The 20287-nt window shown below is 41.4% G+C and overlaps 1 protein-coding gene across 4 annotated transcripts in view; it reads left to right on the top strand.

Moving 5' to 3' along the window:
• Positions 1-8437, top strand: part of BAHCC1 (BAH domain and coiled-coil containing 1) — a 104983-nt gene extending 96546 nt beyond the window's left edge. For all 4 annotated transcript variants that reach the window (XM_075846152.1, XM_075846151.1, XM_075846150.1 and 1 more), the window contains 5 exons: positions 2305-2421; positions 2566-2724; positions 3221-4305; positions 5084-5320; positions 6436-8437. In XM_075846152.1, the coding sequence (XP_075702267.1) occupies positions 2305-2421; positions 2566-2724; positions 3221-4305; positions 5084-5320; positions 6436-6642 (1805 nt within the window). In that variant the 3' untranslated portion in view covers positions 6643-8437. The remainder of the gene's footprint in view (positions 1-2304; positions 2422-2565; positions 2725-3220; positions 4306-5083; positions 5321-6435) is intronic.
• The last annotated feature ends 11850 nt before the right edge of the window (positions 8438-20287 follow it).

Consider the following 20287-nt stretch of genomic DNA (forward strand, 5'->3'; position numbering starts at 1 on the left):
GTCAGAAACTGAGCCAAGCCGGGAGAAGACCAGGTCAAGCCAATGCCAGTCTTCATGTTTGAGAGTTAGTAAATTGTGGAAGCCAGGCAGCAAAATGATACAGGAATTGGCGGGATGAGCTCTGGGTGCGGTAGACAAATGCGACTGAGGGTGAAAGAGTCTGAGTGTGAGAGCTTCAAAAGGAGGGGAATGTGAGTGAGGGGACCGGGGGAATGACCTGGAAAGTGCAGTGTGGGGAAAGAAGTATACCTACTCCTCCACCCTGCCTGTTCTCAGGTCTGGGGGCATGAGCGAAGTGGAGACCACCATAAGATATGTTTCCGTAAGAGCCAGAAGGTGGAGAGAGTTAGAAAGGAATAAGTCATGAATAAAGGTGAGTTACTGGCCACGGCCTGAATTCCAGAGCACACAGTTAAGAGACAGGAGAAGACATACCAGAAATGTTGTGGAGATTTGCAGGGTTTCTATGTGTGGCAGGTAAGTGGTTGAGCTTGGCTGAAGAAATGATGGTTGACCGAGAAGTCAGAGAGACAGCAGAAGGGTCACTGATTTAGGAGAGCGACCTTTGTGTTGTGCAGTGGGATGGGATGGGTTAAGATGCATCTGGAAAGTGTCTAGTGCATGGTTGGTGTGCATGGGGTAGGGGAGCGGTGCCTCTGGTTTCAGTTTGTGTTATAGTGGAAGTTTGTCTTGTATGTCCCCTTGACTCGCCTGTCTCTTGCTCTGTGTAACTGCCAGGACACTTTGTCAAAATGACACTTCGCCACACATGACGCCTGCACTCATGCCGCCCATGCACGAGTACCTTCACCATAAGCTGCATCTAAACTTATAGGGGAGGAGCAACTCAAATTGCAAGCTAATTAACCAGAAACATCCGATCATCAAAACGAGAGACAGGAGGTGAAAAAGATCTACACACCTACACACACACCTACACACCCACCTACACCCTAGCTGGTCTGGACAATCTGGTGATAGAGCCTGCTATTTTTTTCTAAGTGCCCTATCTACTATATAATCTGATCGGCGCTGTAAAGTAGATAACACCAGTGGGTTTTACTGTGAAAAACCATTTTTGAGCAAGTTATGAGCAATTTTAGATTTATGCTAATTAGTTTCTTAGTAGACAACTGGGCGTGTTTAACATTTTGACCAAGTGGGCGTTTGATTGGTCAGCGTCATACACTCCTCTGTACAACGCCCACTTGGTCAAAATTTTAAACACGCCCAGTTGTCTACTAAGAAACTAATTAGCATAAATCTAAAATTGCTCATAACTTGCTCAAAAATGATCGTTTATCACAGAAAAACCACTGCTGTTATCTACATTACAGCACCGATCACATTATGTAGGGGATCGGGCACTTATAATCTGGTGACAGAGCCTCTTTAAAGACGGAAATTGTCACAAACTATTTGATCAAGAGAACAGTAGACTATATAGGAAGATAGGACAGCAGTTCTATACCATGAAATGAAGTACAGCACAGAGGGGACGTTGCCTAGCAACCTGCGCCACTGTCCGGCCCGTCACATGATCCTTATAGAATTTTGCAATTGGTTTCTCCATTTAATGAGCAGCAGGAAGCGCCGGCATTTTACACAAATGGTCTAACACCGTTTTGCGTGGTCACTGGGTTTTTTGGTTTTTCTGCTGTAAATTCACCATAAACTGTAAATAAAATAAAAGTACAATTCATGTTTTCTAATTGAATAACTTTGTATATAATGCATTCAAGTCATTTGAACGCAAAACTTTTAGTCTCTTTATTATGATTTTTCAAAAAAAAAAATTTTTTGTTTAGTCAAACATTTTTTGCAAAAATCAAGACGGCACACTAAAAAAACAACAACATTTCTCGCTGTATCTGTGCCAAAAACGCATAATGGCAATAACTGGAATAATACCCCCCCAGCTGTGTAATACATGACATGAGTATTCAGTAAGGCGCTATGCAGCCATATTAACCCATGAGGGGGCAGCCTATTGTACAGGTGACTTCTAATACCCTTTTAATTTCACAGTAGGGGATTTCTAATACCAGTGGTTCATAATTCCTAGTTTCACCAATTCGTATACATTCCATTGCCAAACACTAACAATGGGTTTTGGTCCTCAAGTACCATCACTACTGTCTGTCGCGCGCCGTGATCATATCACTTCGATGGGGTCATATACCCTCCATAGACGATATATATCTGAAGTTGTATTTGATCATGAGTGATATGGCTTTCCAATATTGTTGGGTATCAGTGTCTCGTTTTTTTTTATTGGAATGTTCTTTGATATTATTCTTCCAGGTTCCACAACTGACGAAGGAGAGTCCGACTCGGTGACTGTTACGTTTGATGATGGCGATCGTGGACGAATCACACTCAACAACATTCGCTTACTGCCTCCTGATTTTACCATCCAGTGTGAGTGACCAAAAGTAATACAAATATCTACAGTAATTAGGGTTGAAATATGGGAAATCAATGATGGTCGGGTCTACAGATGCTATGGGTATTGGTGAGGTGGTTGGCAGTGACATTCTAATAAACGTGATTTTTCATTTGCAGGTACAGAACCCTCCCCTGCTTTGTTGTTGTCTGCAGAGTGTCGCAGAACTAAGCGCATGGCCAGTAATACCACCTCAACATCTGAAGCCTCAGACAACAGAGAGTCCGCAGACGTATTGAGAAACAATGGAAACAAGACGGCGGGCAAGGAGAAAACGGGTGAGTAGAACAAAGAATTGAATGGAGGTACAAGTGGTATGACATCAAGAAGGAACTTTTACTCTGTGTTGAGAAAGATGCCTACATAGGCTCCTAGTCAGACAGGATTTGGGTGGGTACAGTCATTTTTTTTACAATTTTGTTAAATTGACTTCCTGGCCAATCATCGGTCTAGACTACGGAACATTCATGAGATGGTTTCTAAAGAATGGGAATTTTGTTGGAAAGCAAAATGTTGTGCTATCCTCAAATAGGCACCTTCTCCCATGCCAAGTCTTGCTTGAGAAACCCAATCTTCACTTTTGTAACACCCGTGGCCTACCATAAATTGTGAGCAAACGTCTTAGAAAGAACAACTTTTTTTTTTCTCTGACTTTTTCCGACCCCGTGTGACCTAAGTGCGAAGTTTTTGCTAAGTTTGGAATTCACGGGTATGACTGAAATAATCTCATGACATGCAGTTGGAGCTGACTTCTTTCACACATTGGTTTTACAGATAAAATGGATGTGTTCAACTCAGGGGAAAAGACTTCGTTACCTGCTACCACCACCAACTTCTTAGGTCGCTCGTCAAGCGTGGACCTGATGAGCTGGCCTTCTCAAGGAAAGCGCAAAGCCAGCAACAAGACTAGCGCTGGACTCCATGATCCTTTCCAATCACAGGGGAGCAGCAAGAAGCAAAAGTGCAGAGAACAGCCTCACGTGTTTGGTAATGGCTTTGGAGCGGATTCCTTTAGTAGTTTGGCCAACTCGTACAGTCCTTTTGGGAGTAGTGGCAACACTGGGATTACAACTGGGCAGAAGCCTGTACGGACAAAGAAAGGGGAGAGGCCGGAGGAGGAGGAGAAGGGGAAAGGGGGAAAAAGGAAGGCAGGTAATGAATTTTTAGTCAAACTCGATCATGAGGGTGTGACGTCCCCAAAGACTAAAAACGGCAAAGCTCTCCTGCTCTACGATAAAGACTTTGGCCTTCATATTAGACAGAGCTACAGTTCTGCATCGGGACTGAACAAGGACAAGAAACGGAAGCCACCTCTTCATGACCATCTATCCATGGGCTGCACACTTGGAAAGTACACTGGGCAAACAGAGTATGGTGTGAACTGCGACAGTGACTGTTCGTACTCTGACCAGGATGAGGATGAGAACCAGGGGGGTATGCGGGCAAGGGTTCCATCAAGATTTCTTGCAGGGCTATCGGTTTCTTCCTCTTCCTCTGGTTCCTCTTCATCTTCTAGCTCTGGCTCCGTGTCCAGCTCCAGCATTTGCTCTACGGACAATGAGGATTCCTCGGAGAGTTCAGATGAAGCGGACTCTACAATGCTCCTGCAGCCCTGCCTCACCCACCCCGTGCCTACCTTGCTGGCACAGCACACAGAGGATGGTGTTCAAGGCTCCCAGGGCTGCTTTGTCTCAGGACAAAAAGCCAAACAGAGGAGGAAAGGGACCCCTTCAAATTTCCCTAAAACCAAAGAGCCCCTACCTAGACAGCAACGCCTGCCCTCTGTAGAAAACCGGCCAAAGATTTCTGCCTTTCTGCCTGCACGCCAACTTTGGAAATGGTCTGGAGAGCCAACTCAGGTAAGAATAATTTGTTCCAAAAATCATATTAGCTACTTAGCAACATTTTTGTAATAAGTTCCAGATTGGCACAAGATCACATTGTCTTATCCTCCGACCCCTTACGTATTGCCTGCACTGATCTTGTAGACCCACAAGTATGATTACCATCTTTTCCTTTTCTGGCATAGAAGATGAGATGTCCTCTCTAAAACGATTACTCTACCAAGTCGAATGCCTAAGATGGAATAAACCATTTAAGGCATATCCCCCTGATATACCATAAATGTGTAAAAGATGCAGGTCCCAGCTGTAGGACCCAATGTTGAATACGGGAGTTCCCCAACCCATGTCCCACTGCATCCTGGTGGAGAATGGAGCGTTGGCCGAGCATGGGCGCAGCTCTATCCCTTCACTTCTATTCGAGTTACGGAAACCCCCCTGCACGCTTGCTCGGCTGTTTCCATAAGAGCCATGCACATGCACGGTTACTTCTCCATCTGGATACAGTGGCCAATGGGACCTCCGTTCTTGACATGGAGTTGGGCCTCTGCATCTATCCGACATTTCTGCCAATTCTATGGAGATGGGAAATAACCCCTTTTAACCAGCATTTCTGGCTGTTACATATATTTGCACCCAATGGACAGAAATTTGGACCTGAATTGAGGGGGAGATGCTAAGTTTTGGAGTAAACCACGTTAAGGGTAGTTTTGAGATTTTCCGTTTTGTGATCTTACGTTTTATGATCTGACTGTGAGATGTTATTTACTGACAAGTCTTTTTCTTCTATCTCTAGAGGCGAGGAATGAAAGGGAAGGCCCGAAAACTGTTTTATAAGTCCATAGTGCGGGGAAAGGAAACGCTGCACGTTGGGGAATGCGCAGTTTTCCTGTCGGCCGGGCGCCCCAATCTACCATATATTGGACGTATTGAGAGCATGTGGGAGTCCTGGGGTGGCAATATGGTGGTTAAAGTGAAGTGGTTTTACCATCCGGAAGAAACTAAACTGGGCAAAAGGCACAGCGATGGAAAGGTGAGGTGCTAAGGAGCAGCATGTGGTGCTTGGTTGAATATCAATCTTGGACCAGTTGCTATCTTCCAGGACTCTTTTTGGATTATGGTTTTGGAATTTTATTCTCATCTTTAAACTAAGTTTGGACGGGTCTGGTTTTAAACTCTGGTTTTTGTATTGAACATATGTTCAGACCTAGAAAATAAAATGGCTGCTGCATAGGGAAATGCGTCTGGGCACACCGGGCACACCAGGAGTGGACAACTACTAAGCTGATCCTCTTGTACTAGTTGGACACAATTCTTGCAATGGGCTTAAACTGGAGGTGGAGAAGGAGACGCAAAGCAGGGTTGCTGTACTGACTCGCTGGTCTGGAACATCTGCCAATGTCCATCGTGAATGAATGCAAAAAAGGAGGCTGTAGCTACCTTGCCAATAATGGCTTGACTGGAGTGGGTAGTGTAGGATAGACCTTATATATAGCATTTCAGGGATGGGTGGACCCCATTGTCAGGGGACTACGACACTGAATCCAGACAAGTCACTGTTGACAGCGCCACTACAGAGGTTTCTTTTTGCAAAAACTTTCACAAGTCAGACACATTTAAGAAAACTGCAGAAAAAACAACCTTTCCCATAATATGAGTTTATAGTAAAGGCTACAAAACCAACTAAAGGTGGCAAACGTGGGTGGTAGAGGATGAGAATACTTGGAGCTAAATAGGACACTGGTCAAACGAGGAAGACGCAGATACTATGACATTTGGTCATAGCTGGGTCACTGGGCAAAAGACCCAGGGCATGTACCCCTGGTGCCAGCAATACCACCGGTGGCAAACTATATATTTGGCAGTGTAGTTTTGAGTATAAGGTTGGGATACAAGACGATACTTTCTTGTAATAAGGTTAAATACTTTTACATAGTGACCTTGGCCCCCTACCCTGATCCATAGCTAGAGCATTGGACTGCACCCATCGGTGTTCTTCATTGCTCCATAATGGGTTCAGTGATGGACGTGTCACGTATCCATAGTTGACAAAGTTATTGTCTTCTATGATATGGCAGCGATAAGGGTTACCAACACGAATTGTGAACATCATCCCTTTAATATTTCATTTATTTCTTCCCTTTGCAGAACGCGTTGTACCAGTCATCCCATGAGGATGAGAATGACGTACAGACAATCTCACACAAGTGCCAGGTGGTGAGCCGCCAGCAGTACGACAAGATGAGTCACAGCAAGCGCTACCAAGATCGGCAGAACCTCTACTACCTGGCAGGAACCTATGACCCAGGAACTGGGCGGCTGGTGACCGCAGAGGGTGTGCCGGTGCTATGCTGAAATGCCACAACGGGCGTTAACTGGGGGAGGAGGGTACCACTTAACTATACAGCACTTCTTACATTAAAACAGGTAGCATGGACAAGTCCAGGAAATCTGTACACTAATCTTCATCCATCAGACATAGTCCTGGAAACTGATACGCACAAGTCCTAGCCACCTAAACGACACGCATAGTGTGCACCGACACGCTGTTGTGTTACACTAATACGCACCTCGCGTAGCTTGACTTCTAAATTCAGTAGATCTTTCTCTTAAGGTGAGGACCTGGTTGATACATTTCTAAAAAAAAAATTGATGCCCAAATGATGCCTAAGGCACTTGGGGCCCGCAACACTAAAGGAGAGCTCTGACGTGGTAAATTGGAGCTACTCTTCCCTTTTTTTTTTCTTTAACCCTCGTTTTTGTTAAATCCAACCTACGACACCTCGGTTCTCACATCCACTACTGGCAAGACTCCAAATATTGGGACACTTTGAAGACGTATGATGGAAAAGGCCCGATTTCATGGATCACCTTTAAGAGCCTAGAAGGAAACGGGAAGTGTAGCTCTCATTCAAAGCGGTCACTTGGCTACTCAATGCCACTTTGATGACATCATTGACCCACCATATTTTCCATCATGCCCTGGTGATTCAAGTTTGACCATAATGGGCTGCAAATCCTGGCCATCAAGCATCTGCCATTTCATATAGATGGTCCCCACCCCATTTAGGAAGTTTGTGAACACACTGTAAGACCGGATCTCATAATATAACACAGACCTACTGATTGATTGGTAGGAGGGCTACGTACAGCCGCGCTAGGAAGATCTTCACTTTGATACGATGCCAAAATAAATATTTGCTCCTATACGGCTTTACAGTATTACACGTCTATGGAAATCTCAGCTGCCATCGGCAGGCGATGCACCATAGCACTTCAAAAACACTACAGAAATTTTTTGAAAACAAAAATACAATATCTATGGGCAAAAATCCCAGCCCATTCTACTGCACGTAACACCGTGCCCAAAATATTTGCTTAACCTAGAGCGTAGACACAAGGAGCATGAAAACTGCTGTGAAACTAATAACAATCAAACCTATATTAAATTTTATTTTTGAAAGCAAAGTATCAAACTGAATATTTCCTAGCAAAACTGCTCCATCCATTTTATGATTTTTATTTTTTTTTGTAAATTTGTGTAATTTTTTTTAAATTTTTTTTTTTTTTGTGTTTATTTGTATTATTCCTAATTTATGGTCAACAGCCTCAAGTTTCAAGCCATATTCTCCCCAGTACCTCTTAACAGCTTTTCTTCCTGAAAAGCAGGATCAGGTGTAATAATTATCTATTTATTCACTGTGTAAATACTGAATTTCTTTTGGAAAGTTTTTATTAACAAAATGAACTACAAAAAAAATTAACTTAAAAAAAAATAAAAATTAAACTCAATGGTAAAAAAAAACAACAAAAACTAACCCCTTATTTTGCTGTCGCTAAAATATAAATTGTGCACTGTGTCCTTTGGCAAGGCTGGGAATATTAGGAATTCTGTATAAATTTGTAATTATAATGGGGGCTACAGAGAATAACAGCACTTGGGGACTAGGTAGGGACTTGAATGGGGGAGGGGCAATGAGAAGTATCTAAGAAAATGTCACATTTAAATGCTTTTATTGTTAAAAACACCAAATTCCTGGAAATATGTATATAGATTGTCTGAAATATTTTTTTTGTGTTTAAGACATTTTTTAAGGAAAAAAGTTAAAGAAAATGTATTGGGAATGTCAATATGGTCCGATGGAATAAAAAAAGGAAAATATTCTATAAATATATATTATATAAATTAAGTGTGGTCTAGTATTTCTTTATGTCCTATTGAGAGGGGGAAAAAATACAGATTTTTTTATATATATATATATATATATATATATATATATATAAAATTATATTTTTTTTTTATATTTGAAATATATGCACACATACACCCCTATGGAGAAGTTATGGATCTGTATGGCACCATATTTGTGACCGTTTTCTTCTGTATGGCATCCCATAGGATACTGTATGAGTGTCATATGTTATATATAACATATGTCCGCAGTGATCTGCATCACATTGATGTGAGTTTCAATAAGGTTTGTTTGGGACCCACATCAAAGGGATACAGATCACTGGGGTCCCTCCTAAAGTCATATGTTGGTTTAATCTAGGATACCTGCACCCAACTTGTAGCCAAACCATATAACAACCAAGATTGTAGCCAACCTACTATATTTGATAGAACTCTAGGTCAAGAGTTGTCATCTTCCCACAGACAATAATGGGGTCCTTTTTATTGCAAATGTTGTTTGTGAGTGTGGGGAACCCTATTCAGGTTCTTATCACCTTAGTTTAAAATAGGTGGTGCCCATCCTCTTCACAGTTTCCGTAGCCAAGCTGGATTAAGTTGGTGGAGGTCTCATCCCACTTCTGAGACCCAGACCCTACCTAACCAATCTCTCAGCCACATATAGTAGAGGTGGTTCTGCATGCACGTGGCCCTCTCCGCTGAAGTCTATTGGAATTATGACTAGTGAGAGACTAGGATGTGCGGTCCAAGTCTAGTCTCTCACTAGTAATATTATCTATGACCATTATAGAGCCCGCCAAGTCAGTGACTCACTTAGCCCTTTGACATGACAGGGTGCCACTCTGGCCATTTTTCGGGGCACCCGATAGTTTTCACTGAGCCGTTCAGTGGGTGAATCGGGTCTGTAAGAAAACAGACCTGACTCTCCCATCCGTTGAAAGATTGGACATGTTTTATCTTTCCATGGATCACAGGGCGGGACTTGGGTGGCGCACACACGGTCATCTGCAAGAGAGCTAAGGGAGTGGCCGTAAGGGAGAGTGGGTGGTGGATCCCCTAGGTCACGTGCTCCATGTGCCCTTCCCATAATCCATCCCTGTCTATAGTATCCCTGTGGTGACTTTTTGTTGACTAGGTCATTTGGGATCAAGTAGGTGGTTATTCTTGCCCGTGTACATTTTTTACTTTTTATTCTATTCCATCAATCACTGGAGTATTGTGTCTCAAGTGGCATGTCCTGACCTACAAGACTCCTTGAAGAATGTGTGACCTTTGAATTGAGTCAAAAATGGATTATGGCCAGCATTATATGAATGCTTGTCCTACAGAACATACTTACGACCTACAAAGCAAGAATGTGCTCATTTGCATAGACTTACCCACAATCCCCAGGTTCAGACATTTTACCGTAGAACCTGGATCAGCGTGGGAAAAATTTGGTCAATGTTGTATTTTCTAATCCAGTACATATGGCGTTGGCAATAATGATTAGCATTTTACCAGAAATTCTACCTCTCCCTAACATGTACTTTCTTTTATGAAACGACTTCACTCCCTTCCCCAATGGCACAGATCTCTATGCTAAAATCCAGAGGAAGTATGAATTGCAATAAAGCCTCATTCACACCACATTTTTTTTTAGTCAATGGAGGAATACGTAGTGTGGACTTACGTTGCAGACCTTCGTCAGAGGTATACATCGAATCGCGCTGTATAGTTTCATAGTGGAAGAAGTTACCAGAAGCGCTGTGCCCGGGGCAGCTCCTTACGTCACTGTCCATATATAGACCGTGATGTCGGGGGCTGCAATGACGGAATTTCTGGCCAGGGCATCGCAAACACTTTGGTTGGGCACTACAACCCTGGGGAAACCCTTGACATCACGGTTTATATTTGGACAGTGATGTCAATAGTTTTAGGGCTTATTAAAACGAACGTTAAATACGTCCGCGTGACGGCCGTTAAAACAATGGCCGTCAAATGGACGCGTGTATTTAAATGGGACCATTCACTTGGCCGTTGTTTCAATGGACCATGTGAAGGGTCCGTTGAAAAATTAGAACATGTCTTATTTTCTTCCATTTTCACATCCCACCATAGACTAAAGTCTATGGGGATCTGTGAAAACGGGAACCGCACGGGGGCAACGCAGACCTGAAAACTGCAATTTTTCACGACCGAGTCCCCAGCAAGAGTATCAGAAGCGCTCTGGCTGGGGACCCTGGACTTGGGGAAGCCCTTGACATCACTGACCCTTGGGAAGCTCCTGACATCACTGTCCATATACGCACATTGATGTCAGGGGCTTCCACATGGCTGAAGTCCCTGGGCAGAGAGCTGCTAATGCTTTGCCTCGGGACTTCAGCATTGGAAAGCTCCTGACAGTGTCTATATATGGACAGTGATATCAGAAGCTTCATGTCTTATACGTCTAACATATACCGGTCACTAATGCCATACAGCGGCATTAGTCACCCATAGGCTCCGATGTTAAGAAAAACGTATGTGTTTTTTTGTGGGATCGAATCCTCAGAATCGAATAGTGTAGTCTACTGCGCTATACCATCCTTCAAAAAAAATGTATACTAACGTATACCAACCCACCGGAAACCAAAAGGACTCTTTTGGTCTCCGTCGGGCTAATGGAGCCCTATGGACGTGTTTATCGTATACATCGGGAGCTTTCTGGACGCACACGATAAACATAGGGCACAAATATCATGTGAAGGTTACCTGAGGCCACATGTGAGGGTTTGTATTATGGATGCAACACGTGGACATTTGTGGTTCTACTGAACCAAACTTAGATCACCATAGGTTTCTATGATTATCTAAGCAAGTAAAAAAAACAAAAACATGAAGTTTCATCTTGAATGGACCTAAGGCTGGCTATACACGTGAGAAAATGTTGGTCTAATTCCACCATAAACATGCATGTTTGGCTTTGCCGAGAATGTATGTTTATTTCAATGGGAGAAGGGAATCAGCTGCTGACAGACTCCTCCAGTAGTGGCTTATCTCCCACGGGAATAAAGGATCAAGTATGTTGTAATCCAACACACCTGTTCCCTTTTTCCCCTGATATCTGGGTTTGGGTCCCCATACACCAAAATTGGTAGGTCTGGACAATATTGGACGATGATCTTATGTGTATGGCCAGCTCAAGAGTAGGGAAAGGTTATCGAATAGAATAGGGTGGTCTTCCTAAAATTATAATCATCGAAAGATTGGATATCAACCCAAAGAAAGAACTATCAATCATTTTTCTTCTACTCTACAATTCCACCCTACGTCCCAGGCATTGAACCTACATTGACATTCTCCAACTTTCCTAATCTTTCGAGGTCCAACTATTACTCAGATGTGGAGCTCATCTAGATTTATGGGTGATCCTGTAGTCAGCATTGTTTTTGAAAGACAATCTAGTGCAAAACATCTGTAAACAATCTTCAAAAAAATGTATTTTTAACAACAAAATATAAGAAAAATGAAAAATACTAGATATTTCGGCCTGTTCGAATTGTATATTTACGGTGTCTACATATTCCGCTGAGGACTTAACATTTTGTATTTGCCTATGTAACCATGATCTAGTGTTCCTGTGTCATGGCGCGGGGTGTGGACCCACTGGGCCGTACCGCATAGCAGGATAGCAGCTGGCCAAACCGGTACAATGCAATGTCTATAGTTCAGAAAGGATACCTGAGGCAATGTAGACAGTAGTGATGGATTCAGGTGGAGATGAGGCTCCAACAGTAGACGAACACCGGGCGGGGTGCGACACAATAGATGCAGCGGAGGGCACAACACGACTTCCACTCTTGAATGCACCGGGGCCCGATAGCACGGGATACAGGGTACATGCAGCAGGAACAGGTAACACTGGGAACTGGAAAACACTAGGAGACCATTTGCAATGACAAACTTCAGGAACCACAACAACGCTCAGGCAATGAAGCACCTTTTATTGTCCTGCAGCATACTAGTCTAATTGCAGATATTCTGCAACTGTGCACGCACTGGCCCTTTAAGGCCGTGCACGCGCCCTGCAGGAGACAGTGTCCGGACCAGGAAGTGAGTGTCGGCATCTCTCAGGAGGGAGATGCCGCCGGGAACTCACTCGTCCATGGCCGCGGCTGTCAGAGGGTAAGTCAGGACGACGGTCCGCGGCCATAGACGTTATATCCTGCATCTTACAAACCAGGTATGATCTTCACTAGACCATCAAGAATTTTAACTATACCCATATGAGTAGAAATATAACTACTGCCCGTTCACAAGAATATGGATCAAATTGGGAAGGAGAATGTTCTTACTTGGCTGAAGTTGCCCTGTGAAGACTGCAGAAGGTCAAATATTCCATTGACTATTATATTAGCCATGGGTTAGATCGTGTCATATAATACACAGTCCATGTATATTTTCATCTGCTTATGTACATGGCATTGATGCCCACCAGGAGGCAAAGAGCCATAATCCTGTTTATTATACATAGAGATGCGACTGCCGCCAGCGCCGCCTCTGTATTTCCCCCCCCCCCCCTATTATCATATGTAACGTTTTGCTGCTGTCTCGAAAACTATCAAGCTGGCATCCAAAGCCAAAAACGTTGCCAGTTCTCCCCTGAATATTAGCTTTCATAATGATAATGACCTATCCCTTTGTACAGAACTGGTACCATCATTGTTGTCTTGGACACAACAGGATCATTTCTCTGCGAGGCTGGGTCACATTGCCAAAAAGTTCACTTGCCTCCAAATAGCTTTATGGTTGCCAAATAACGGGGTTGGAATTCCGTGCTAGTTTATGGACTTTGCAGCTGACTGTGGACATTGCTCTTTGGCAATATTTAGTGGTTGGCTTCATGAGCCATTGAGGTCCTGTAAGTTAAGACCACTCCAATACACTTAGCCGGAACAGATGTTCCGTAATACACAGTGGTCCATTGTAAAGACATGTTGGATGAGGGAGGACTTGCCCCCTACCGTGAGTTGGAAAAATGTTTGCATCGACAAGGCTATATTATAAAAGACTTTGCTCGGTTACAGAATTTAATAGCCTTTAGGTACCGTGACTTCGACTAAATTTCTCACAAAGTCACGGCACATAGCGAGCAGAAAAGAGTGGGCAAAGTAGGAAGGGAACAGAAATGGAAGAGGATCGAGGAGGGAATGTAAAACTTTTGAAGAAGATCCAAAAAGTTCTCTAATGGTCATGGACCTGATCGTGGGTGACGCAACTTAGACGGTTTATGTTGGTGGGGTGTAGCTCAGATACATATCCCATTGTATTGGATTTCATACTGACCGTGTGATACTGTTGCATATAAAACATTTGTATACTCCAGTGTAAAATACACTTTAATGTTGAATCAGACTGATGACCAGCCAAGAAATGACGATTCATTGATACGGCTCCAGGCTCGCAGATATTGGCAGTGTGTGTGGAGGAAATTGTTTACCAGAAGCTCTTAAAAAGTGACAAAGAACACAAAGTTACTGGCAGGAAAACCAAATTTCAGCTCTCATCTGATTGGACTTCGTCAAGCCTGTAGCAATAATCCCATCCTAATGCTTCATAACAAACATAGAACTTCCAAAAATGTATGAGGAGAGTGCTCATCACATTCTCGGTGTATATTTACATATACCAAGAGCGTTATCAGGTGTCCAGACTATATGTAGAGCGCTCTCTGGTGTCCAGACTATATGTAGAGCGCTCTCTGGTGTCCAGACTATATGTAGAGCACTCTCTGGTGTCCAGACTATATGTAGAGCGCTCTCTGGTGTCCAGACTATATGTAGAGCGCTATCTGGTGTCCAGACTATATGTAGAGCGCTCTCTGGTGTCCAGACTATATGTAGAGCGCTCTCTGGTGTCCAGACTATACGTAGCCAAAAGGTAGAGAGTTACCACAGCACCGAACTGCCAGGAGGGTGCACGCCTCTTCACAACCTGGTCCAAGGTCCTCAATATCAGGCAGAAAAATGGACAAGGAGGCAGCACTTCCAAAGGTTTTTCTACATTTTGGAAGTGCTGCCTCCTTGTCCATTTTTCTGCCAGACTATACGTAGAGCACTCTCTGGTGTCCAGACTATACGTAGAGCACTCTCTGGTGTCCAGACTATACGTAGAGCACTCTCTGGTGTCCAGACTATACGTAGAGCACTCTCTGGGGTCCAGACTATACGTAGAGCACTCTCTGGTGTCCAGACTATACGTAGAGCACTCTCTGGTGTCCAGACTATACGTAGAGCACTCTCTGGGGTCCAGACTATACGTAGAGCACTCTCTGGGGTCCAGACTATACGTAGAGCACTCTCTGGGGTCCAGACTATATGTAGAGCACTAAGTATTTTGTCCAGACAATATGAAGAGCATCATTTGGAGTCCAGCCAATATGTAGTGCACTATCTGGTATCCAACACATGTGGAGCACTATCTGGTGTCTAACCTACATACACAGCATTATCTGGTTTCCGACCTACATTAAGAGCACTATTTTATCTCAAGCTAACCTCACTTTGCATATAAACTAAACAACATAAAATAGAGAACTACTGTATCTGATCTGTATAGTCTATATGTAGAATACTATCTTGCGTCAGGTTACATGCAGAACATGATTTAAAATCTATAAATTTGAAGTTTTGTTATACACAATCAGAATTCTGAATATATCACTTAAATGCACAGGATGATGAGCACAGATTATACTTTCACTTTATTATTGCTCAATACTGCGTACTTTACATGCGCTGCCAAGATAAGTTATTAAAGCATAGTGACAACTGATCTGAGTATATTTCTGGGTCAGAAAAAGGTGGTCACTGTTCAAACACATTCATCACTTTGCTTAATAAGCTTAGTAGAATAGATTTACTAGACTTGACCTAAATACTATAATACTGCCCCCTATGTAAAATAATATAACTACTATAATACTGCCTCCTATATATAAGAATATCACTACTATAATACTGCTCCTATATACAAGAATATAACTACTATAATATTGCTCCTATATACAAGAATATAACTACTATAATACTGCCCCCTATATATAAGAATATCACTACTATAATACTGCCCCCTATACACAAGAATATCACTACTATAATACTGCCCCCTATAAAAAGGAATATAACTACTATAATACTTCCCCTAAGTACAAGAATAGAACTACTATAATACTGCCCCTAAGTACAAGAATACAACTACTATAATACTGCTCCAATATACAAGAATATAACTACTATAATACTGCCCCCCTATATACAAGAATATAACTACTATAATACTGCCCCTATATACAAGAATAAAACTACTATAATACCGCCCCTTATATACAAGAATATAACTACTATAATACTGCCTCCTATATACAAGAATATAACTACTATAATACTGCTCCCTATATACAAGAATATAACTACTATATTACTGCCTCCTATATACAAGAATATAACTACTATAATACTACTCCTATATACAAGAATATAACTACTATAATACTGCCCCTATGTACAAGAATATAACTACTATAATACTGCCCCTATATACAGGAATATAACTACTATAATACTGCTCCTATATACAAGAATATAACTACTATAATACTGCCACCTATATACAAGAATATAACTACTATAATACTGCCCCCTATACACAAGAATATAACTACTATAATACTGCCCCTATATACAAGAATATAACTACTATAATACTGCCTCCTATATACAAGAATATAACTACTATAATACTGCTCCTATATACAAAAATATAACTACTATAATACTGCCCCTATATACAAGAATATAACTACTATAATACTGCCCCCTATATACAAGAATATAACTACTATAATACTGTCCCTATATACAAGAATATAATACTATAATACTGCCCCCTATATACAAGAATATAACTACTATAATACTGCCCCCTATATACAAGTATATAACTACTATAATACTGCTCCTTATTTACAAGAATATAACTACTATAATACTGCCCCCTATAGACAAGAATTAGGGATGCACGATGCATCAAACCTTCAATACGGTTTCGATACTCTGCATCCCCAAACGGTTCGATACCGTTATTTTGAGTATTTCGATACTTAGCTGTGCACCCGCACAGCTCAGTATTGTAACACATGAATGTATGAGAGTGGGGCTACGGCTGTGTGATAGTCATTGCCGCGCTCCTGAGTCCTGATAACAAGTGCGCGGGGTCAGGATGATGCGATGCGGCCGGCGCTGCACTAATGAGCGGCGGCACTGAAGACAGAACATGGCGGGTGCACTGCAAAGCACCCCTATGTTCTGTCTTCAGTGCCTGAACTGCCGCTCATTAGTGCAGCATCGGCCGCATCTCCTCATGCTGATCGCGCACGCACTTCCTGTCAGGAGCGAGGCAATGACTGTATTACACAGCCGCAGCCCCGCTCTATAACGGCGGAGATCAGAGAAGCCTCATGTCTACCGTTATTCCCGTGAATGCTGCGATCACAGCTGACTGCAGCATTCAGGGGAAAATGAGAAGGGCGGATGCCCCTCGGATCACGTCACAGGTAATTCCTGTGACGCGATTGAGAGACATACCATATATGGGCAGACAGCCCAGGGTCCATTGAAGGACCCCAGGGCTGTCCTACCATATTTCCTGTTGTTAGGGCATACTTAGGTATGTCCTAACAACTGCCTGTGTACTATCAGTACACAGGCTAATGTACTGTAATATAGATCTATGCCAGTACATTACAGTTTAAAAATTAAAATAAAAACAAAGTAATGTTAAATTTAAAAAAAATACACAAACACCTTTTTTACAATAAACATTAAAATTAGTCTCAACACATAAAATATACACATTCGGTATTGGCGCGGCCATAATAACCTGCACAACTATTTTTTTCCATAATTTATGATGTGTACGCTGTAAAAAATAAAATAAAAACTGCTTTCCATCACTTATTGTGAGGCACGAGGTGTGATGATGAAATTAACCTCCACGTGCCTCACATTAATAGTAATTAACCCCATCATGTACTTTACATATTAACCCATTATGACTGAGAAACATGATGGGGTTAATTACTATTAATATGAGGCACGTGGAGGTTAAATTCATCATCACACCGCGTGCCTCACACCAGAAAACGGAAGAACTTTTTTTTATTTTTTATTATTACTCTTGGCAAAGTATAGAAATCGTATCGAAATTGCACTACTAAACGAAGTATCGGTATTAAAGTCCAAATTCTGTAATCGTGACATCCCTAACAAGAATATAACTACTATTATACTGCTCCTATATACAAGAATATAACTACTATAATACTGCTCCTATATACAAGAATATAACTACTATAGTACTGTTCCCTATATACAAGAATATAACTACTATAATACTGCCCCTATGTACAAGAATATAACGACCATAATACTGCCCCCTATATACAAGAATATAACTACTATAATACTGCCCCTATATAAAAGAATATAACTACTATAATACTGCTCCTATATACAAGAATATAACTACTATAATACTGCCTCCTATATACAAGAATATAACTACTATAATACTGCCCCCTATATACAAGAATATAACTACTATAATACTGACCCCTATGTACAAGAATATAACTACTATAATACTGCCCCCTATGTACAAGAATATAACTACTATAATACTGCCCCTATATACAAGAATATAGCTACTATAATACTGCCCCGGATACAAGAATATAACTACTATAATACTGCCCCTATATACAAGAATATAACGACTATAATACTGCCCCCTATATACAAGAATATAACTACTATAATACTGCCCCTATATACAAGAATATAACTATTATAATACTGTCCCCTATATACAAGAATATAACTACAATAATACTACCCCCTATATACAAGATTACTAGTATAATACGGTCTCCTATATACAAGAATATAACTACTATAATACTGCCCCCTACATACAAGAATACAACAACCATAATACTGCCCCCTATGTACAAGAATATAACGGCTATAATACTACACCTATATACAAGAATATAACTACTATAATACTGCCACCTATATACAAGACTATAACTACTATAATACTGCCCCCTATATACAAGAATATAACTACTATAATACTGCCCCTTTATACAAGAATAGAACTACTATAATACTGCCCCCTATATACAAGAATATAACTACTATAATACTGCCTCCTATATACAAGAATATAACTACTATAATACTGCCCCCTATATACAAGAATATAACTTCTATAATACTGCTCCTATATACAAGAATATAACTACTATAATACAGCCCCTATATACAAGAATATAACTACTATAATACTGCCCCTATATACAAGAATATAACTACTAGAATACTGCCACCTATATACAAGAATATAACTACCATAATACTGTCTCCTATATACAAGAATATAACTACCATAATACTGTCTCCTATATACAAGAATATAACTACTATAATACTGCCTCTATATACAAGAATATAACTACTATAATACTGATCCCTATATACAACAATATATATACTATAATACAGCCCCTATGTACAAGAAATATAACTACTATAATACTGACCCCCTATATACAAGAATATAACTACTATAATACTGTCCCCTATATACAAGAATATAACTATTATAATACTGCCCTTATATACAAGAATATAACTACTATAATACTGCTCCCTATGTACAAGAATATAACTACTATAATACTGCTCCTATATACAAGAATATAACTACTATAATACTGCCCCTATATACAAGAATATAACTACTATAATACTGCTCCCTATATACAAGAATATAACTTCTATAAAATTCTGAACATCCAGTCACAAAATAGTTAAACGACTACTGTTCTGAACGCTATGATAATCTATCTTGAGGTTAAGTTTTGTCTTGATGTTCAGTGGCGTGAGCGGATAGACTGTTAAATCTACACCTGTTGCGACCATGCAGAGATCTTTAATATCACATTGTCTGCAGAGAAATAATCCAATGAAGGCTGAAAACAAAATGTGTGGTTATTAAGACAGCTGTCATGCTCTAAGTGCACAGACTTGGAAAGTGGCTCCTGCGGAGATTTTCACGAGACAGAGGCGGTACACTTTAAGGTTTCGGGAAGTTTTTACTGTGATGTCTATAGGGTTAGTCTAGAAAATTGACTTGAAATAGAAGAAAAGTCATGTGTAGATTTTCCAACGTATTTCTAGTTTATGTCTCAGGAAGTATTAAAAATTCTACCTCCCTCCGTTATTTAGATATCGGTGCTGTTATATTTGGCGCCCAATATTTAAATAACCCCCTGAACAGTCAACGGGGCGTGTTACTATGGCTGTGACACTGTCCAATCAGATATGGACAGTGCCACAGCAAGAGCGAGCAGAGAAAGTGCACACTCTCTCTTCAGCTTTGAAGATCAGTCTTTACACCCAAACTGGCAAGGGGGCGTGTCACTGCTACGGACAGTGTAAGAGCTGGGGAGCGCAGTGACCCACCCCCTTGCCAGTTCGACAGACAAAGTACAAGACTGATCTCTCACAAGAGTTGAAGAGATGAGCGCGCATGCGCGCTCTCCTCTCCACAGCTCTTCCACTGTCCATAGTTGTGACACGCCCCCTTGCCAGTTCGGGTGAAAAGACTGATCTTCAAAGCTGAAGAGATAGAGCGTGCACTTTCTCTGCTCGCTCTTGCTGTGGCACTGTCCATATCTGATTGGACAGTGTCACAGCCATAGTAACACGCCCCCTTGCC

The sequence above is a fragment of the Rhinoderma darwinii genome, chromosome 13, assembly GCF_050947455.1.
Source record: "Rhinoderma darwinii isolate aRhiDar2 chromosome 13, aRhiDar2.hap1, whole genome shotgun sequence".
In the NCBI taxonomy this organism is placed as follows: domain Eukaryota; kingdom Metazoa; phylum Chordata; class Amphibia; order Anura; family Rhinodermatidae; genus Rhinoderma; species Rhinoderma darwinii.